The sequence below is a fragment of the Mauremys mutica genome, chromosome 12 (assembly GCF_020497125.1).
Source record: "Mauremys mutica isolate MM-2020 ecotype Southern chromosome 12, ASM2049712v1, whole genome shotgun sequence".
NCBI classification, from domain to species: Eukaryota; Metazoa; Chordata; order Testudines; family Geoemydidae; genus Mauremys; species Mauremys mutica.
This window is the reverse complement of record NC_059083.1, coordinates 58,682,162-58,705,155: the sequence shown is the minus strand read 5'-3', so window position 1 is coordinate 58,705,155 and position 22,994 is coordinate 58,682,162. Positions and strand designations below refer to the sequence as shown.

The window sequence follows — 22,994 nt, the reverse complement described above, 5'->3', positions numbered from 1 at the left end:
AAATATCCTTAAAAGGTTTTCAATTATCATTGGGTTTGGTGATTTTTTTGTTTGTTTGTTTTAATTCTCTCTCAACTGATCTGGATCATAATTCTTTTTAGCTTTTTTAAATTGGGCCTTTTAAAGCACCAAGTATATATTACTGATCTGGATTTTATTCTGTTGGCACTTAATAAATGGGATCAAGTCATGATCATTTTTACCTAAGTTAGCAGTAATTTTAGTTCTCTGATCAATTTCTCTTTATCTATCAACATTAGGTCTAATACATAATTCTCTCAAATTTGATGAACCCTTTTTGAGTTAGGAAATTATCATCTAAAATTTTTAGAAATCCCAAGGAGATTTTAGTACTGGCAGCATGAGACCTCCAGCGTGTCACTCAGACTGAAGTCCCCATGATCACACAGCTTTTTCCCTACTCATATATACATAGTTCTGTAAGGAGCTGGTCACCTCTAGAAGACACCATCTAGTACCCCCTCCTTGTGCTGTATCTGTTAAGACAGTGATCCATAAGCATTCTAGATAATAACATAAGAATGGCCATACTGGGTCAGAGCAAAGGTCCATCTAGCCCAGTATCCTGTCTTCTGACAGCGGCCAATGCCAGGTGCCCCAGATCACTTACTTCTGGACTGTCAGTGACTTGGAAACAGGTAACACTACTTTAGACATAGAGTGCCACTCCCCCGCCCCTTTTGCCCACTCAATGCTGCTTAAATAGATTGAAAGCAGACATTCTACAAGGTTATGCAGTGGCCACCTAGGAACAGAAGGTAGCAGATATGCCACATACATTGTGCTGTGCATCTGGATACATTAGTTCTGAACTAATCTGGCAACCTGTTTGGTTACCGTAGCTACCTCATGAAGGAAGCCAGTGATTCCTATAAGTGTCACCATACCTGGTTGAAGTTATCCAGGGCCTTGTGCAGGTTGGCATGCATCCCAGTTGGAGGTTCATTGGTGATTTTGATGGAGTTCTCCAGGATGCCCTGGGGGATGATGTGGCCTTCAGGTGAAGGAGCAGGCTCTGCACTAATGAAGACGCGGAACTCCTGGTGGCTGCCTTCACTGTGCTGCTCAAGTTTTTTCTCCAGAGAACCTAGCCACTTGGCCACCAGATGGATGTTCTAGTACGGAGAAATGGGACAATACTTTGTCAACTGCTGGCATTTACATCTGGAGTGAGCATCCATCAAATATAGCATCAAGATGAGGTCAAGGAGCCCCCTCATGCTCCAGAATCAGACCACAGCCTATATATAGCTGATTCCAGAGAGCAAAAGGGGACACAGAAGCAAGGCTCCCTCCAACCTTGCCGATTAACTCAGTTAGAATACACATTTGCTATGCCCAGAAACCACTCCCTGAACCAGTTACCTTGCTAGTATCAGAAAATCGGAGCCATACTCTGTTCTCGTGTTACCTAGGGTAGCTCCACAGACTTCAGAGTAGCTTTCTGGATTTGCATCTTGCTGTGTGAGAACCAGATATTCAAAAGTATTTAGGCACCCAAAGATAGGCACCTGGTGGGACTGTCAAAAATGCCTATGGAGGTTGGGCATGTAACTCCACAGATTTCAATAGGCATGTCCACTAGACATGTTTGAAAATCACACTAAGTTCCAATCTGCATTTGTAGGCACCTAAATACCTTTGAAAATCTGGCCCTGAGTGTCTAATTACTTCCCAAGTCTTTTTAGTGCTACCTGCACCATGCTTTGCCTGCAGTTCAGAGTGGAATGTGCCACAGCAAAGCCATAGGGACTGTTTAAAATATCAGGAGGCAGGGAGAGGTGAAAAGAGGGAGGCAAAATGCAGAGACCACAGTAAAACCCATGGGGGCTGGCTGTGTTTAAATGGGTAACAGGTCAATGGGTATCTGTTTCTTTGACCCAGGCACCCTAATTTTCAAGGGAAAAGATCACTATCCTTGCAGCGTGGGGCTCTTGTAGAAGGCATTCATCCAGGAGCAGGGACTGAATTCTCTCTTGGCAGGCGATGCTGGTGCACTTCAGTCCAGTTTGCAAGGCAGCTAGTGTGCGTATTGTGTTTTGTATGTTAGGTAGATTTTTATTGAGGCCTGTTATCCTACATACAAGGCAGCGTTTGCTCAATACAAAACAACACACAAAAATCTACATTAAAATGTTGTATTAAAGCTGCAAAGCCATGTACTCAGAAGCTAGGAAATGCCAACATTTAGGTTGTCCATGAAACTTTAATTTGGCTCCCGTGTGCATATGCATCACAATGCAATCTATGATTATATGATCACATTATTTTTTTTCACAGGACCTCTGCTGGAGCTTAGTCTGGGCCGGAACTGAGGTTTATGAATAAGGATGCAGCTTCCACAGTGGTGGCACTTCAGGAATGCATGTAGTACTAAAGAGAAGAATAATTGTCCAGGGAATGAACAGGCATTGGATGGAGAGGTTAGATACTTCTCTCCCACAGGAAGTGGCTTGCATTTCTCAGTTCAAGTCAAATGGTACCCCAGAAGGAGAGGGTGTGGGTGTGGCTTTTGTTCATGTTGACAGGATGCAAGGTTTCTAGTTTAGAGCTTAAATACACAAAATAATAAATAAATAAATAAAATCACAGCTTTCCTTTCCTTTAATGATTTGGGAGCATGCTAGTATTAAGTGGAGCAGGAGGGACTCATGGGTCCCGAGGTGTCCTTTCTGTTGTAAAATATAACAGTGAGAAAAACAACAGACAAAATGCAATTATACCCTAAGTGTTAATGCAGCCGTTCTTTCCCACTGCAGTCAGGGCTAGAAATGGCAAGGAAATCCCACAGAGTCCAGGCAATCAACCTGCTCTAATATCACTAGTCCAATAACAAAACAAGAATTGAGAGACATACACAACCAGCCATAAAGAGCTAACATTTTATGGATAAAGCTCAACACCACCAACAAAAATATTGTGCCTTGAGAATCAGAATATATAGAGAATACTTTATGAGGATTTTCTTCTTTAAATGACACATTTTTTGTTTCTACATCCCTTTTTTTTTTTTTAACAGAATCATGTGGTTGAAAAAATCTTTTGATTCAACTTGTGTTGATGTGATGCTACTGAATAATACTTGCTGGTATTGCTAGCCTTCTGACGATTGATACAAAGAGCATTTCTGATCTGATGGCTAATGGAGGGTCAGTGCTGGGGAAAACAACTCCAGACATTCTATTTATGCTTTATTCTTTTTTTAATATAACTATTAAAATTTAAATAGTGTGAAGGGGGAAAAGGGAAAACAGATAGTATGCAATTTGTTGGCATTAAGGATTTATGGCCTTGGTCAGATGAACAGTCCCTCAAAGGAAAGAAGTAAATAAGAAAATGGGGCAAATTTTCATAGAAAAAAAAGACTGTAATATTGTGAAGATGATTTATAACTCCGAGGGGAACTCTGCAAATTGCTCCACTACATGAGCCTTTCCCGCCAGCCAAACAACACTCTCTACCACACTTCTGAAAGCGTATATTGCACCAGTTTTCTACCTTTTTCGCTTCCACAAATTAACTCTGGAGGCCCCACAGTAAATGGGGTTAAATAGTCATGTGATTGCTTTCCCATATATTTTTCTATGCCAGATTTGGAAGCCTGTGACAGAGCCCTTGTGAGAGTTAGGTCTGGATAAGTGCACATCAATAGGCATTGGAAAGTACCTCTGAACCCCCCATATATTTACAGCTAACATTTATGGCAGGCTGCATGCAGAGGGAGGCAAATCTCGCAGGCTGCGTGTGTGGAATTGTCTCAAGTGGAAGTGAAATTGAAGTTTCAAGTGCATTTTTCCTTATTTGTTTAGCTAGCCAGATCTTGGAGCTGGATCCATGCAGAAAGGCCAGCACCTGCTCCAAGCCCTCGTGAAGTCAAACTACTGGAAAGACAGAAAAAAGGAAGCTAAAGAGAGAACTGCCACAAATTTACCCTTGCTGTAATGTCACTACTTTTGCAATTAAATGGCCATTTGTTCTACAGTGTGTGTGAGCCAGAACGAGTGTGCCTGTGTGAACGAGTGAACCTGAGTGTGCATGTGCAACATCGGAGTGCTTCTTCAGCCATATACTTCAAAGCAGCTTTACTCTGACAGAGGATGTATATAATACGATGCTGGGGTTGCCATAGTAATGATCAGAAATAGTAACACATACAAACCAGCATTTACTTCAGAATTCATTCCCTTCATATACAGTGTGAGAGTGTGTGAAGCCCCTTCACATTTTGGGGATTGCTGGGAATTTCTGATTCAAGCCTTTTCCCAAATTGCCTTCCAAAGTAATGACAATTAGCCATTTTTACTAGATCTGATCATCTCAAGAAACACACGGTGAAAACCATAACTTCAGGTACCCGGATCAGCAGGTAGTGATTGATCTATCAGGGATCGATGTATCATGTCTAGTGTAGAGGTGGATAAATAGATCCCTGATCGCTCTGCCGTCGACTCTGGAACTCCACCATGGCGAGAGGCGGAAGCAAAGTCGACAGGGGAGCCGCCGTCGATCCCGTGCCACGAAGATGCGAAGTAAGTGATTCTAAGTCGATCTAAGATACGTTGGCTTCAGCTACGCTATTCTCATAGCTGAAGTTGCGTATCTTAGATCGATCCCACACCCCCCACACCCCAAGTGTAGATCAGGCCTCAGTGTACAGTAAATCTGAGAACTAGGCTAGACAATGAGAACCCCTAGCATACAGTCCAGGGAGGGCTCCCTTCATCAGTTAAAGATGGTTACCTACCTGTACTGTAACTGTTGTTCTTCAAGGTGTGGGTGCAGACATGTATTCCACTCAGGTGTGCATGTGTTCAGCACACCAAAGCCAGATAACTTTGCTTAGCAGTACCAGTAGGGGCAGTGCTCAGGCCCTCTGGCCCCGTAGCCCCTCCCTGGGCTATTTAAGGGTACTGTTGCCCCAACCCACCTTGGTTCCTTCGCACTAAATTTCAGTGGGGCTCAGAGCCTAAAGAATGAGTGCAGAACTGCCTCCCCAAAATTTGCATCTGATCTAGATGTAGTCATAATAGCATACTTGGCAAAAGTACATATTGAAGAGAAAGTAGCAGCTGTGACCATCTGTATCCTCATGTGTACCGTTTTTACAAACCTACAATGGATTTTGTACAAAGAATGCCTTGTGAGGGATCATTTGAAAACTCACAATTTACTGATCATTATTGTCCTGGTAAAATATGTGTGGCAACATTGTATATAAAGTTATAAGAGTCTACGCTATAACATTATTGAGACATGCTTAAAGTTTAGAAAAGCAAGCACAAACCAATTCCTCAAAGACAAAAGGTAAATTTGCACCTCAGCCAGGTGTCAACAAAATCAAATGGACTATCACCTGGTTAAGGGACCATTCCTTGGCAGGAAAAGGGTGTGAGTGAGAATTTTACATCTTGGCAAAGAAACAGCTGGAGGTTCCTGTCCCACAGACTTTCTGTTCCCTGAACACCATCTGGTGATGATTCTCAAAGAGGAGGAAACAATATAAAAATGGAGAACAGAGGCCCCAAATGATCTCTCCCTTCATCTATACTCATGGCAATGACAACACTTAAAGGACAAAGGAAGCATTATTAGACTGGGGAGAGAGCCTGTTTGAATGGAGTTCAGCCAGTAAGACTCTACAGCATGTGGTGAGAGAGACACTTTGCTTTGAATTAATTCAGTTTGTTACGTTAGGTATTAGATGCATTTTACCTTTTTTTTACTTGTAACCAATTATGACTTTTATGCCTCATTACTTGTAATCACTTAAAATCTTTCTTTCTGTAGTTAATAAACTTGTTTTATTGTTTTATCTAAACCAGTGTAGTTGGACTAAAGTGTTTGGGAAACTCCACTTGAGATAACAAAGTTTGTGCATATAATTTTCTATTAATTAAATGACAGATTTTATATGCACTTGTATTGTCCAGGTAGGTGCTGGGCAGTACAAGACGCACAATGCTGGGGGAAGCCTGGGACTAGTAGTTTGCTGGTGTTGCCCTGCAGTGTAATTCTTGGATGGATGGCTATAGCTGGGAGTGATTCACATGCTGGAAGCTGTCTGAGAGCAGATCAGGAGTGGTGGCTCTCACAGCACAGCAGTGTAAAATACTGCAGAGTTGAGGGGATACAGTTGTTCAACAGACTAGACTGAACCCTTTTGGGAATGTCACACCTGCTAATGTCCAATACCGAAACATTACTGAGAAATGAGATCGATGTTGCTTGGGCCCTCATAACCTCTGTGGTGGCACAGTTCAAGCTATCCCTTACATCAGTGAAAAGCAGGATGATATCCACCTGGAAAACATTTGCACAGAGACTGCTTGACCCTTCATCCCATCCTCAAAGAAAATAAAAAGTCAAGGTGATGAAAAAGGCTGCAATTCTGTCATAAAGGTCGCAGAAGTCATGGATTCGTGGCTTTCCATGACCTCCATGACTTTTGCAACTGCAGCGGACCCCGGGGCTTCCTGGGCAGCTGGCCCCAGGGAGCGACCAAGGAGTGGTCCTGGGTGCTGCAGGGTCAGCCACACCAGCCACTGCTGGAGCAGCCCCAGGGCCAGCCACACTAGCCACTGCTTGGATGGCCCTGTGGCCAGTCGCATCGGCCACTGCTGGAGCAGACTCTGAGGCCAGCCGCACTTCCTGCTGCTGGACCAGCCCTGTTCCTGGGGAGCTGCCGGAGCAGCAGTGGTCCCAGGGGCTGTCCCAGAGGCCTTCAGAACAGCAGCCCCTGGGGCCTCGGAGTAGCGGGTGTCTGGGGGGCAATCAGCCTCCATTGCCAGTGCAGGGGCTAGCCATCGGCCACCTGGGGTCCCTCAGAGCAGCCGTGTCCTGGGGCCCTCCAGAGCAGCAGCACACCAGGGTCCCAGGAATTGCTAAATATTAGTCAGGGGTATTTATATAGTAAAAGTCATGGACAGGTCATGGGCCATGAATTTTTGTTTATTGCCTGTGATCTGTCTATGACTTTTGTTAAAAATACCCTTGACTAAATCTTATCCTTAGGCCTGGTCTACACTAGGACTTTAATTCCAATTTAGCAGCGTTAATTCGAACTAACCGCTCAACCGTCTACACTAGGAAGCCATTTAATTCGAACTAGAGGGCTCTTTAGTTCGAATTTGGTACTCCACCCCGACAGGTGGAGTAACGCTAAATTCGACATGGCTAGCTCGAATTAGGCTAGGTGTGGATGCAAATCGAACTTAGTAGCTCCGGGAGCTATCCCACACTGCACCACTCTGTTGACGCTCTGGACAGCAGTCCGAGCTTCGATGCTCTGAGCAGCCACACAGGAAACGACCCGGGAAAATTTGAATTCCTTTTCCTGTCTGGACAGTTAGAATCTCATTTCGTGGTTGGACATCGGGGCGAGCTCAGCAGCACCGGCAGCAATGCAGAGCTCTCCAGCAGAGGAGTTCATGTAATCTCTGAATAGAAAGAGGGACCCGGCATAGACTGACCAGGAACTCTTGGATCTGATTGGTGTGTTGGGCGAGGAGTCTGTGCTTTCGGAGCTGCGCTCCAACAAACGGAATGCAAAGACCTATGAGAAGGTCTCCAAAGCCATGATCCAGACAGAGGATGCAGCCGTCATGCAACGCATCGCCGCGTGAAAACCAAGGACCCCAGACAAGGCTACCAAAAAATCAAAGCGGCAAACGGACGCTACGGAGCCTGCCACCACTGCCCCACCAGTGACCGTGGACTCTGACGATGGGACAGTGTCGACGGCCAGTTCCTCGGTGATGTTCGCGGACGGGGAAGATGAGGAAGGGTTTGTGGAGGACGAGGCAGGCGAGAGCGCTTACAACGCTGGTTTCCCCGACATCCAGGATCTATTCATCACCGTCACGGAGATCCCCCAACAACCCTCCCCGGCCATTAACCCGGACCCTGAATCAGGGGAAGGAGCAGTCGGTAAGTGCTTTAACCATGTTAACTTTTATTCTTAATATAACAGGAATCTTAACTGTGTGAAAAGGAGGACTCTCTATATATGGGGATAGAACAGAAATCATCCTTGGAGATCTCCACGAAGCTCTCCTTGCGTTAATCGAAAAGCATCAGCAGGAGGTTCCTGGGGAGAGCTGCCTTATTGGGTGCTCCGTGGTAGCACAGTTTTCCGCGCGAGGTTTTCATGAGGTACTCAGGGAGCACTGCCTCCCCGAGCACGGCTGCATCGGGCCCTGGTTCGTGCTAGCTTTCACGCAGCATGCGCTCTCTATCTCCTTCAGTGACCCTCCTCAGGGTGATTTCGCTCGGAGAATCCTGCATCTAATTAGGTTAATTACTGTAATTTTACGCCTGGTCCAAAGTATTTTTAAGAAATCTACGGACAGACGGCATAGCACAGACTCAGCACGCAGCTGCGTGACGAGCGTAACGGAAAGCCAAAGAATATAATGGACGCTCATGGAGGGAGGGGGGAATGAGGACGCAAGGTATCCCACAGTTCCTGCTGTCTCCGAAAAGTATTTGCATTCTTGGATGAGCTCCAAATGCTTCTAGGGCCAAACACAGTGTCTGTGGTGGGTCAGGGCATAGTTCGGCAACTTGCGCACACACCCCACCCACCACCAGAAGTGAAAACAATCCTCTGTTGACTCTTTTACATGTCACCCTATCTTTACTGAATGCTGCAGATAGACGCGATGGTGCAGCACTCAACACCAACATCCTTGCTCCCCCCACGCTATGGATGGCTGATGGTACAATAAGATGGAAATCCATCCTCATCATCAGCCTATTAGCACATGGGGCAGTGCAAAAGGGCTGGTAACCATGCCGACTAGTATCAGTAAGGTCAATCAAGGGCGCCTGTCCCTAATTTTTGATGGCTGATGGTACAATATGGCTGGTAACCGTCCTCATCATTGCAACAGGGGGCTGAGCTCCATCAGCCCCCACCCTTCATTGTAAATAAAAGATTCAATTGCCCCTGGACTAGCAGAGGGATGATGGGCTCCTTCATCCACACTCCTTAATGTCCTGCCTGGACTATCATTGCAGCTGGAGGCTTCCTTCCACTCATTTCTCACAAACAAGTCACTGTGTCTTATTCCTGCATTCTTTATTACTTCATCACACAAGTGGGGGGACAATGGTATGGTAGCCCAGGAAGGCTGGGGTAAGAACGGAATGAACAGGTGGTGTTGTTGCAGGAGCACCCCCTGTGAATAGCATACAGCTCATAATTTATGCAGGATCAGACACAGAGCAGCTGTGCTCTCTGGTTCTATGATACAGTGGTTCTCTAGTACACTTGCCCATAATCTAGGCAGGACTGATTCTATTTTTAGATACCAAAAAGGAGGGATTGACTCAGGGAGTCATTCCCAATTTTGGCTTTTGCGCCTCTGGCTGCTCGGCCAGGGGCACTTATGACAGCCCCAAATGGGGCAGTGCAAAAGGACAGGTAACCATGCCCATCTTATTACCATCTTATTACCAATTTATGGTATGGTAGATGGTACAATATGGCTGGTAACCATCTCTGCTGTCATGCAAAAGCAAAAGCATGCTGCTGTGTAGCGCTGCTGGCCTGCCTCTGTCAGCGGCATCTAGTACACATACGGTGACATACACAAAAGGCAAAACAGTGTCCATGGTTGCCACGCTATGGCGTATGCCAGGGCAATTCTGGGAAAACGGGCTTGAAATGATTGTCTGCCGTTGCTTTCCCGGAGGAAGGAATGACTGGCGACATTTACCCAGAATCCACCGCGAAAATGATTTCTGCCCCAGCAGGCACAGGGGTCTCAACCCAGATTTCACAGAGACAGCCTAGACTCAGTTAATTGTTCGCAAAAATGTATCTTTGCAAGGAATTCACTCCCTGTTTCCCATCTCACAGCTTCCACTGTCTCCAGACCTGCCACAGCATCCCCCTCGCAGAGGCTGGCAAAGATTAGGCGGCGAAAGAAAAAGACAAGGGACAAGATGTTCGAGGAACGTATGGGCTGCTACCTAGCAGAGGCGGACCAGCAGAGCCAGTGGAGGGAGACCGTCTCTCTGTGCCAGTGCTCACACAGCGAACAGGAGGAGAGGTGGCGTGAGGAAGACAAGCAGGCGACTGAAACAATGCTTGGACTAGTGAGGGAGCAAACGGACACGCTCAGGCGCCTTGTGGATGTTCTGCAGGACCGCAGGAGGACAGAGACACCCTGCAGTGTATCTGCAACCGCACTCCCCCGCCACAAAGTCCCATACCCCCCTCACCGAAAATAATCAGGAGGAGGGGCGGCCGGGGACGTGAATACTGTCACTGCACCACAGCACAGTGCTCAAGTACCCAAAAGCTCTCATAACCTACATTTGCCGAAGTCCTTCACTTCCAGACTCACAGTAGTCCCAATCCCAGTCCCATCCCCTAACTGTCTACTTAATTAATAAACATGCTTTGCTGTTAATTACTGTTTCCGTTATGTTTTTTCAAAGAAGACTGTGTTTGAATGGGGGGCGTGGGGAAGGGGGTGGTTAATTGCATAGGACAGTCACCTTTCCCAGGGTACAGACACGAGGGCAGGATCAGCAGCGGGTCACACACACGGTGCAGTCAGTAGGCACCCTGGTCGGTTTTTGGAGGTGGTTTCCAGGATCTGTGTGGGCGGGGGAGATGTGACTTTGCAGCGGGGGAGGGCGGTTACAGATCTTATACAGCGGTCCTTGTCCTGGACCGCTGAGTCACGCAGCTAAGGAATCTGTATCCGTCCTCCTCCACCACAAGGTCACATATCCGCCCGCACACAGAATTCCATAAAGAGGGATGGCAGGCTCCGTTGAAAGAAGCCTTCCGGCACTGCGGACCGCTCTAGGAGCAGGAGCCTGTCATTCCTTGAGTTTAGAGGCGGTCTTTACATCACCGCACACCCTAGCCAGCACAGCCTGCGTCCCAGTTTCAACCCTTTCACGAAAAGTCATGAATAAAGAAACCTTTGTTAAGTAATAATGGGACATGTATTTTATTTTTACACGTGTGCTGGAAGTGGGGGTAACGGGGTGAACGGGGTATGTAACCGAAGAGGAGAGTCAACAGTCAGTGGGTAAAGAAACAGGGGCAGGTTCAGCTTCTCTGTAAAGAAACTGAACAGTCACAGGTCACGCTGCTCGCTGCTCGCTGGTATTTGAAGAGTTCCTTGTCGCTGTCCCAGGCGCCTGTATAGGGCTTCATGAGCAAGTGCATTAGCGGGCAGGCTGGGTCCCCGAGGATGACTATAGGCATCTGCACATCCACAACAGTTATTTCGTGGTCCGGGAAGAAACTACCTTCCTGCAGGCATCTGAGCAGCCCACAGTTCCTGAAAACACACGCATCATGAACCTTGCCCGGCCACCCGACATTGATGTTTGTAAAACGTCCCCTATGGTCCCCCAGTGCTTGCAGCACCATTGAAAAGTAGCCCAATTTCTCATCAGCTGACTGTGGAAGACGTGGACGATAAAGTGCGAGGAGGAGAAAACGGCGATGATCGCAGCGGGCTCCGTGCTTGCAGTGTTGTGGCATCCGCGCTGTCACTGACCAGAAAAGTGCACGAACAGATTGCCCGCAGGCGCTTTCAAGGAGGGAGGGAGGGAGGTTGTGATTGACGGTTCAATGACGACACTTACCCAAAACCACCCTCGACACATTTCTCCCCCCAGCAGGCATTGGGGGCTCTACCCAGCATTCCAATGGGCAGCGGGGACTGCGGGAACTGTGGGATAGCTTCCCACAGTGCACCGCTTCCAAAGTCGATGCTGGCCCCGTGAATGTGGACTCAGAAATTCGAATTAGTGTATTTAGTATGGATACACAAATTCGACTTCATAAGGTCGAATCCACAAATTCGAACTAAGTTGATTCGAAATAGTCTTGTAGTGTAGACAAGGCCTTAGTGATTAATGAAATGGCTTAACTGTTTCCAAATACAATGCTAAGCAATGTCTGACGTCCAAGAATGAAGATGCTGTAGGTCTGTATTTGAATAAAGCTTTGGAAGAAATACAGGTGAGTGTATTGTCTGGTTAATATGAAATTGTGACATCATTTTAGACAAAGGGCTGAGGCCTCAAGGCCACCTTGTTTTTGAGTGTAGGGAGGGTCTGCCATTAAGGACTGCAGGTCACTGGCTCTCCTTGTGGAAGTTATGGCCACAAGAAATGCTATCTTTTGGATGAAATCCTTTTTTCTGAGCGAGGCTGCTACTACAGCTATGCATTTGGTTGTACGGAGCTGAGAACAGGCAAAAGGGGAGCACACTGTACTGACCGTGTTGACCTGCTACAACAAATCTCAGAAACCACTTGTGGCTTGGGAAAATTGCCACATGGAAGTAAGTGTCCTGAACATCCAGGGAAGCAAGCCAGTCATTGTGATTCAATGTGGGAAGAACCGAAGCAATGGTGACTAGGTGGAATTTCACATATGTGATGTATTTGTTGGGATTGGGGAGATCGAGGCTAGGTCTCGTTCCTCCCGTGGACTTGGGGACCAAGAGGAGAAGGAGGAGAATCCCTTTCCCTCCTGCTGCAGGGGGACCTCCTCTCTAGCTCCTGAAGAATGCAAAACGGAACCTGCGGAAGGAGCAGTGGCTCGTGAGAGAGTTGCCTGAAGAGAGGAGGAGTGGGAAGGGGGAATCCACAGAAACTGGATTTCAGAACCCAATCTCACAGTGCTTAGGATCCATTTGTCCATGGTTACTCTGTGCCAAACACTGTAAAAGTGAGACAGGCTTTCCCCGAATTGAAGAGATGGAGACTGAGAGATCACAGCTGAAATGATGTCCTGGATGTGCAAGTAAAAATGGTTGCTTGCTTGACATTGGAGGAGGGCGGGCTGGCTGGTGAAAGTTGGATCCAGAAGACCTCCTCCTCTGTGACCTATGAAGCTATGAACTGTTCTGGAGAAGTCTTGCTGTCTAAGAATAAAGGACAACTGCTGGAAAACCCACTGTGAGCAATACTGCTGCTGTTGCTGAAAACTCCCATAATGACTCCTCTTTGGAGCTGAGGTATAAAACCCCAACAAACATACCGTACAGTAGTCCTTAAACATACAGTAGTCCTTAAAAGAATGTCAAGTCTTGTCAGTTTCCTCAGTAAACATAAAACAACCATCAAAAGGCAAGTCTTTTATGCTCTGCTGAACCTCAGGAGCAATGCCAGAATTCTGCAACCATGAGGCTCTTCTCTTAGTCATAGCTGACACCATAATTCTGGGGGAAGCATCTGCCACATCCAGTGGTTACTGTAATAATGTTTTGGCCACCAGATGGCCCTCCACAATGAACAACAAACTCTTACCTGGATGATTCTGGCAGTTTATCAGTACATTTCAACACAGCGTCCCAACTGAGGAAGTCGTATTTAGATAGCAACGCTTGTTGATTTGCAATGTGCATCTGTAACAATGGGGCTGAATAAATTTTCCTCTCCATCAATCCACACTCTTAGATTCCCTGTCCTTAGCATGGACTTGTATCTCCCCTGCAATAATCTGTCATTTACTGTCATTATAACAAGAGAGTTTAGGGGCTGGATGAGAATAGAAACACTCAAAACCCTGCATAGGGACATAATATTGTTAGAATGCCTGGCTGTAGGGGGCAATGAAGCTGGGGTATTGCAGGCTCCAAAAGAGCTTAATTTATGGGAAAAGCTACCCTACCTCAGGTTGAGGACTGGAGAATATGCAACAACTTATAGGTATTCTCCTGCACGAACTTGGCCTGCATGCCCAAGGTGGAAGCCTAACACCTCAGGAGGTCCTGGTATGACTCGAAATCCTCGAGCACAGGGAAGGAGATTCACCTAGTGAGGAGAAGGAAGGAGGAAGCAGGGCCAATGGAGGCTCCCTGGGTTCAAAATGAAATGGACCAGGAGGAATGACCTCCAACTGAATCTGCAACAGAGGTGGCTCAGGAGGACAGGCTGCAGATTCGGTTGGCAACCTTATCCTGGACTGGGTCAAAGAACAGGGTCTTGTAGATCAAGGAAGGTCCCAAATATTCCAAGAAGGCCACTGGGGAGAAGGATATGGCATTTATGGCCAGGAAGTATGGGGAAAGATGCCTATCTTAGTACTGATGGTGATCCAAGGATGGCCTCAAGGACTTCCAAGAAGCCTTGAAGGAAAGGGAGAGGAGAAAGATGTCCTCAAACATGGACCAAGCAAACGACTAGTCTCATCCAAATGCCAGTATGGAAGTGGCATCAGTACCAAGGACAGAAGAGCAGTCAACAAGTTAAGTACTGTACCAAAATAGGCATCGTACTTCCACTCGAGACAGGAGCAGACAACAATTCTGAAGCTGGAACTTGTACCAATCCCCAAAATGAGTTCTGCACTGAAGGTATTGTTGGTACTGAAGAGTGTGTCTGTGCTGACGGACCCCTCTGTACCAAAAAGGGGATTGACCTCAACTCTGCACTCTGCATCTTAGGTGGTGCGGAATATGGTGCTGCCGACTGAGACAATTCTGCGAACAGACCAGGCGGCACAGAGGACACAGCCAAAGCAGAAGAAGCCATAGCAGCTGAGTGCTCCTGAATTATTGATGAATCAGGAACAGAGAGGCAGAGCAGGTCTGATGTAACCTGGTATGCCATAGTGTAGAGACAGTTGGTGCTTTTGCTGACATTGTCAGTGCTGGACTCAACAAATGCCCCATGCCCAGTACCGAGGTCGATGGAACAATGTCCAACAGCTCTCGGTGTGGTACCGGGAAGTGGTAAGATGGGCCAACTCCATCCCACGAACCTGAAGAATCATGGTGCAAGTGAGCACGCCTGTTCAAAGATGAAAAGGAACCTCTTGAGTCCTGGAATGGCCTCATCTGTCTTGCAAGACCTCTTCTTCGGAGGACCAGAGGAAGGAGAATAATCCCCCTTCCTCTTAGGGGAAATATCAGACCTTGAGCCTGGAGCAACAACTTGAGTTGGGACTGGACAGTCTGTGGAAGTCCACAATGCCAAAGCAGTTCTCATGTCCTGTTTCAGAAGGTATTGCTTGAGATAAAAATCTCTTGCCACCTGTGTTTTCTTAAACTATTTACAGATGGAGCGCCTTTCCATAATGTGCCCTTCTCCAAGGCACAATAAACACTGAGTGTAGGGATCACTACTAGGGATAGCCACCCCATATGACAGATAGCGTTTAAAACCTGGTGAAGGCATCTCAGCAGGCTAAATCCTACTTAACTAACAAAAACTTAAGTGTATCACTATAATTAATTATATACACCAGAATCACGGAAATTCTGTGACAGAAAAAAAGTGAGGTAAAATACCACACAAAATGTTTCAACTCAAGCAGCAGGTGGCAAGAAGGAACTGAGCAGGGTTGGGGTCATGCTGCCCTTACATAGCTAAGGGAGGGGCTACAGGACAGAGGTACTGTGGGCACTGCTAAGAAAAGATTTCCAGCCTGGTTGCACTGGGTGCATGCACACCTGAGTGGAACACGTGTCTGCAATCACTTGAAGAAAAATGAGAGCTAACCACAGATGGACAATGGAATCACTGGAATCCTATTCCCTCATTCATATTTACTGTATAAGGCTGTGTAGCGTGTTTTCCCATGAGAAAAAGATACAATTATTTCAGAATGCCTCCATTAATCCTCACCTAGGATCATGGCCATGTCAGCATGGTCAGAGACATCTCACAGGTCTACAAAGATCAGCACAAACATTTGGTTCTCAGCCTGCAGCAGATCAACCATTGGGACCAGGACTGTCTCTGTGCAATACAAAGAACCAGACTGGAGGCCATCTGAGGGCTCCAGGAATTGTCAGATTACCACAACTGTATCATAAACGTCTCCCTAAAAAGTGAGATTAGAGACTGGGTGATAATTAGAGAGATTAACTATGTCCAAAACCTCAAGGTCAATTCCTTAATTGCTACCAGCTTTATCTATCTAGGTACATCAATGGCTTTCAAAACCATAGTATCTGAGCTCCTTCCAAACATGTATGGCTTTATCTTTACAACCTCCTCTCAAATATAGAAGGATTATGGGGCATATGTGTAGTTCAAATATTCCTTTCCAATGTCTATTACTTTGTATTTGACACTAAACTGGGAGGAGTGGTAGATACGCTGAAGGACGGGGATAGGATACAGAGGGACCTAGACAAATTAGAGGATTAGGCCAAAAGAAACCTGATGAGGTTCAACAAGGACAAATGCAGAGTCCTGCACTTAGGACGGAAGAATCCCATTCACTGTTACAGACTAGGGACCGAATGGCTAGGCAGCAGTTCTGCAGACCTAGGGTTACAGTGGATGAGAAGCTGGATATGAGTGTGACCTTGTTTCCAAGAAGACTAGTGGCATTTTGGGCTGTATAAGTAGGGGCATTGCCAGCAGATCAAGGGATGTGCTCATTCCCCTCTATTTGACATTGATGAGGCCTCATCTGGAGTACTGTGTCCAGTTTTGGGCCCCACACTACAAGGAGGACATGGAAAAATTGGAAAGAGTCCAGCGGAGGGCAACAAAAATTATTAGGGAGCTGGGACACATGACTTATGAGGAGAGGCTGAGGGAACTGGGATTGTTTAGTCGGCAGAAGAGAAAGATGAGGGGGGATTTGATAGCTGCTTTCAAGTATCTGAAAGGGGGTTCCAAAGAGGATGGATCTAGACTGTTCTCAGTGATACCAGATGACAGAACAAGGAGTAATTGTCTCAAGTTGCAGCTGGGGAGGTTTAGGTTGGATATTAGGAAAAACTTTTTCACTAGGAGGGTGGTGAAGCACTGGAATGGGTTACCTAGGGAGGTGATGGAATTTGCTTCCTTAGAAATTTTTAAGGTCAGGCTTGACAAAGCCCTGGCTGGGATGATTTATTTGGGAATTGGTCCTGCTTTGAGCAGTGGGTTGGACTAGATGACCTCCTGAGGTCCATTCCAACCCTGATATTCTATGATTCTAACATTGAATTTCATGTGCCATCATGTTGTCCAGTCACCCTGATTGGCTGGGTGCTTTTGAAGTTCCTCACCGTCCTACCTAGACTTGTCTAACCTAAATCATGTTAAAACAGCAAAGAATCCTGTGGCACCTTATAGACTAACAGACGTTTTGCAGCATGAGCTTTCGTGGGTGAATACCCACTTCGTCGGATGCAAGTGGTGGAAATTTCCTGGGGCAGGTAAATCATGTTGTGCTGTCTGCCAATTTTGCCACTTCCCTGCTCCCTTTCTTTTCCAGACAAGAACTAGTCTGTGTACAGAACTTTGTGGCTGCCATTGTTAACTTTTTGCCAGGATGAAAACTGACTATTTAATCCTACTCTTTGTTTCCTATCTCTTAGCCAGTTTCCGACCGATGACAACAGTTTGCCACTTTGCCTCTCACTTCAAGGACTACTCAGTTTATTTTAGTAGCCTCATTGTAGGGACCTTGTCAAAGGACTTTTGAAAACCTATATGAAGGAGTTCTCCCTATTTTCTACTGGACTGATATGCTCAAAGAATTGAGAAAACAAGATTGACATTCGAAGAAACAGTGAAATACAATGGTTTTGGAGGCACCTACCGCACTTCACCATTGTTGTGCCCCTAGAAAGAGTTAATTACATGTGCACATTTTTCAGGGATTTCTAGGAGCAGGGAACTGGGGATGGCAAGTAAAGGATGCACGGCGTACTGGAGAGTCATCCGTTTTAAAACCAGAAGGGACCTCTGTGATCAGCTTCTCTGGCCCACACAACACAGGTCAGAGGATTTCACCCAGTGATTCTTGCAGCAGAGGCAATGTTAATGGCTCTTTTCTAGTGATGAGCTGGTGACACATTAGTTATTATTATTAATTATTCTGTGTTTTATGATAGTGCCTAGAGACCTCAACTGAGACCGAGGCCTCATTGTGCTAAGTGCTGTACAAATATATGTTGAGAGATAGTCCTTGTCCGGAAGAGCTTATAGTCTTAGTAGACAAGAGAGATACAGCGTGGGGGAAAGAGATACAACAGAACGATAGTCTGAAAGTGCTGTTCCTTGATCTCTGATGTCAGTTTCGGGGGTGGGGCATTGTTTATTTGCACTCTATTTTATTGTAGATGTTCAATGTGTTCTAGGGTAAGAGTGGGAGAGAAAGGAAGACAGGAAAAGTTTGGCTAAAGGAAGAAAAGGAAGAGCGGTAAGGGGATGAAAGGGAAGAGGATGGCAGGCATGAGGGTAGCCAGAGAGATACTGAAGTGAACTGAAAGGCAGGGGTTAGGGTTGGGTTTGAAATCAGCAGGTACTCAACAGAGGGGGAACAATATTCAGAGTAGAAGCTGGCCAGCTGGCTGATGAGTCTGAAGGTCCCTGATGAAACTGCTTCTGCAACCGTAAGTGGCAGCTTGAGTCTCTCCATCCTCAAGGATTTTTTTTCTTTCCTTGATCCCACATGTCTTGGGTGGGGAGATGGGCCTGCCTTGCAGAGTTCTGGGCCTAACGGGTCTTAGAGGTAGTACCACAGGGCTTCATCTTTCCTGTTTCTCCCACCCTAGTGCTGCAGCACCTACCACAGCCCAGAGTTCAGATCTGGAACTGAATCCAAATCAAAACCTCCAAGGAGTTTGAGGCTGCTGGGGTTTGGGGTTCCAGTTTGGTTCTTTATGCAAATAGGGTTGAATGGCAAATTCCCTATCTCGATCTGTATCAGAGGGGTAGCCGTGTTAGTCTGGATCTGTAAAAGCAGCAAAGAATCCTGTGGCACCTTATAGACTAACAGACGTTTTGCAGCATGAGCTTTCATGGGTGAATACCCACTTCTTCAGATGCAAGTGGTGGAAATTTCCAGTGGCAGGTTTATATATGCAAGCAAGAAGCAAGCTAGAAATAACGAGGTTAGTTCAATCAGGGAGGATGAGGCCCTGTTGAGGCCTATCTCGATCTGACCTTCCCCAGAGTTCGGGGCGGAGTGCTCTGGTTTGACCAAGTTGTGACAGTGCTATGGGGCACAGCTTACACTGCAGGGCAGAGCTGACAATCTGACCAGTAACTAAGTCTCTCTGAGCAGTGCTAAGCAGTCAGATGAGGAGAGGCAGGGAAGGCAAACAGGCATCTGGAGTCTCACCCCCACCCCACAGCCTTGGTCCAAAGGCATGACTAGAGGAGTCCTCTCCCAGTTTGGAGCACTGGAGAAGCCGAAGGGGCAAGCCGGAGACACGGATTGGAGGTGGTGGGGGTGACACCACCTCTACTCTTTTCAGTTGCACCCAGCGACGAGAAGGTGCTGGGGACATGAGCTGATCAGCACAGCCATTGCTTTGCTGGGGCTCTCCTGAAAGAGAACGATCTCTTCTTTATTGATGGAGAGGTATACTGGACATTAGTGGTCAATACATGTGTGCCCTCAGGGAAGTGTATCCCACAGTCCTGCTACACTCTTCTGCAGTGTGAGAGAGGCCCCAATCAGTCCCTGGGGTAGAAGCATACAGCATACACCACGCATGGTTTACACTGTTTGTTTCACACTGAAAATGGCCCAGTAATAAGATGTGCTCTGCAGCCTTTTGATTTGCATACAGCTTTGGTCTAGGAGCTCATTGTTATTTAATTTAATACATGACCCTGTCTCAGTGAAGCAACAGTGTATGACAATGGAAAGACACTCAAGAATTAAATTAACTTGATCACAAAGTGAGGGAAATGGCATTTTGGCTAATGGATGGGGACTGGGGTTACACTGGGAATCACTAGCATTTGAACTCTTCCTGGCATCAAATTGTCAGGGTCTGCTAATGGCAGATGCTAATGCATGGAGTTTATTTCTCTGGGATTAGGCTGGTGAACATTGTTTGCTGATTGTGATGGCTACTTTCCTAGCCTGAGGTTCAGAAGTAGGAGCAGTGAGTTTAGCCCAAAGGTCAAATGCAGCCCACAGCATCATAAAATTCAGCTCCTGGGTACTCCTGTCCTGCAATGGGAGGCGCTCTGCTTCCGCAGAGTCTTCTTGTGCAAGGAAGACTCTTGGGAGGCCAAGATAGCCACCTGAATAACTGTTTTGCACTAGGGGGAATTGAAAAAAGCTGCTTTAATGAAGCTGAAGGTGTGGCCCCTGCTTTCTGGCTCCTCTTTGCATAAGAGGCTGGGTTTGTCTGGAGACAGATCCACAATGGAAGTTTGTATAGAGGGAGCCCCTTGCCCCAGAAGGACTGTGTTAGTGAGGGGCTAAAGATAGTGCTGTGCATACGCCGCTGTGCTGCACAATAGATCCAGAGGGAGTCAGCTTTGGAGAAGGCAGGTGGGAAGAAAGGGGTGAGCTGGAGAGACAGGCTGCCCAAAGAAATGCTCTTGATGTATATATTTTACCTCAGCATGGTCTAGTGTTTCTAATTGCTCTCTCTTGACTCCATAATTATTACTATTCTTCTGTGGTAGCGTCCACTTTGTAACAGATGCTTCCCAAACAGACAGAGGTCAGGGTAAAGGGAATCACAACAGGCAAAGCAGATAGAATTTAGACAGGAATCCGTTTTCTAATAAGAACCCCACAGGCCTTGCATGCAGAGCCTGCAGTGTGGCAATAGGACTGTTCTCTCTCACCCTTTTCTCCCCATTGCCCAGGGCAATGTGACGGACAGTCAGTTGTCTAGGGAAGGCCTTCAGGAGTACAGCCATTGACAAATACTGAGACAGCTTCCTTTCAAGGCCAGCCAAGGAGAACAGCTGGAGGTAGAAGGGCCTGTCTATTTCCCAGGGGCCAGCACAGGACTACTACCTACTCTAGAGTTACCGGTCCAGTCCCAAATGATGGACTGACCATTAGTTCTAGATCCATTTAAGAATTAAATGTCACCTCTTCACACGTGCACAGAGAAATGGAGATGAGGGAGAATGCTGGAAAGATGCTCTCAGTGTGACTTCGGTGATAGATTATGTGGACTCCTCTGTGTGTATAACACAAATGGATCAGAGTCATCCATTTCCCCTATTTCTGTGCCCCAGCTTGCCTGATTTGGGGGCACTGTCTGTACAACCTAGGAGTCCTGGTTGATATTATGAAGTTATTCTGAAGTTGTTATCATGAAATTGCTGCATCATGGAAAGCATCATGTATGCAGTACTGTGGACAGGACCTGCAGCAGGTACACACCCGACTGAGGACAATGAGGAGTGCTTAGCTTTAATGTCTGTGCTTTGACCACACAATTATTATGCTAATGATAACTGCACACTAAGGGTACATCTAGACTACCCGCCATATCGGCGGGTAGCGATCGATTTCTTGGGGATCGATATATCGCGTCTCATCTAGACGCAATATATCGATCCGCAAACGCACTCCCATCAACTCCGGAACTCCACCAGCGCAAACGGCAGTAGCGGAGTCGACAGGGGGAGCCGCGGATGTCGATCCCGCGTCGTGAGGACGAGAGGTAAATCGATCTAAGATACTTTGACTTCAGCTACGCTATTCACATAGCTGAAGTTGCGTATCTTAGATCGATCCCCCGCCCTAGTGTAGACCAACCCTAAGAGTAATCAGTTTTACCCTACCTCTCAGAGGGGAGCAGTGGAAAACACAGAACAAAGAAAGTCAGGTGCTGGTAGGGGATATAGAAATACATAGAGCCACACAGAAGGAGCTTGGGGTGTGACTCACAGAATGCTGGACAGGAGTAAGGAAGAGCATGGGCCAAGGTCAGAGGGGACAAGCTGAGGGGAGAAGACTTCAGCACACGTTCCAGCTCTGCAGCCAATGTACCTGGATGACACCAAAGGATCCCGACCCTGGTCCAAACAATGCTCTGGCATGATGAGGAAACTGAGGCAGGGAAATGTATGTAGGGTTTACTATTTTGTCTGATCTGTATTCTATTGTGATTTATCCGTTAAGCAAAAGAGCAAATAAGGTGTTAGACTCTGTGCAAAGTGCATCTGTGCATTATCTGCTTCACAACTGCCATCTCACCCTCTGAGAGGGTTAAAACTGTAACCCAGGAGGCTCTCGCCTTTGGTGGCATTCTGGAAGAGGGTGTCATTAAGGCTACGAGGGTATCTTGAGGGTCAGCACTGGTCCTGGGGGGCTCAAGCAAGTGGGCTGAGGAGTCCATTGCCATGAAGGGGCAGCAGACGACAAGTCACTGCCCAGGAAATGTGCTGGAAAGGCCTAGGGAGGAAACATTGCTCCAGCCTGCTGAGAACCAAGGGAGCTTAACACACCCAGGGACACAGCAGCTGAGTCCCCTCACAGCAGTCTAAAAGGCTAATGCAGTCCTAGGATGCATTGGACAAGGTATTTCCAGCAGAGACAGGGAAGTGTTAGTACCATCACACAAAGTACTGATGAGACTTATCTGGAATACTGTGTGCAGTGCTGGTCTCCCATATTTAAGAAAGATGCAGATAAGGGCTACTAGGATGATCCAAGGAGGAGACTGACAGAGCTTGGCTTGTTCAGCCTAACCAAAAGAAGGCTGAGGGGAGATATGACTGTTCTCTGTAAAAACATCAGAGAGATAAATACCCGGGAGAGGAGTTATTTAAGTTAAGCACCAATATGGACACAAGAACAAATGGATATAAACTGGCCATCAACAAGTTTAGGCTTCAAAATAGATGCAGGTTTCTACCCATCAGAGGAGTGAAGTTCTGGAGCAGCCTTCCAAGGGGAGCAGTGGGGGCAAAAAAACTAACTGGCTTCAAGACTGAGCTTGGTAAGTGTCATAGGTTTTCTCCCCCACTTGGAGCTTTTGGGTTCCAAGATGGGGACCTGCATGAGCTCCTCTAAACTAATCCTAGTCTAGATCTGGTCCTGCTGCCACCAGTTACGTTTAAAGTGGATAACACACTGCCTGTTCCCCCAAAACTCTCCCTGGGGAACACAGATTCAATCTCCCTGAATCTCAACACAAAGGGAAGCAGCCCACTTCCCCCTCTCTCTCTCTCTCCTAGCCTACTCTGGAGAGATGCACACCGATTCAACTCCCTGAATCAAACCCAGGAGGAACTCACTCTTCCCCCCTCCCCCTTCCCCTGAATTTCCA

At 46.8% G+C, this 22,994-nt stretch overlaps 1 protein-coding gene across 1 annotated transcript in view; it reads right to left on the bottom strand.

Moving 5' to 3' along the window:
- The window catches only part of DNAH9 (dynein axonemal heavy chain 9), a 385,294-nt gene that overhangs the window by 27,332 nt on the left and 334,968 nt on the right, over nucleotides 1-22,994 (bottom strand). Inside the window, exon 63 of the mRNA XM_044984418.1 lies at nucleotides 909-1,136. Within this exon, the coding sequence (XP_044840353.1) occupies nucleotides 909-1,136 (228 nt within the window). The remainder of the gene's footprint in view (nucleotides 1-908; nucleotides 1,137-22,994) is intronic.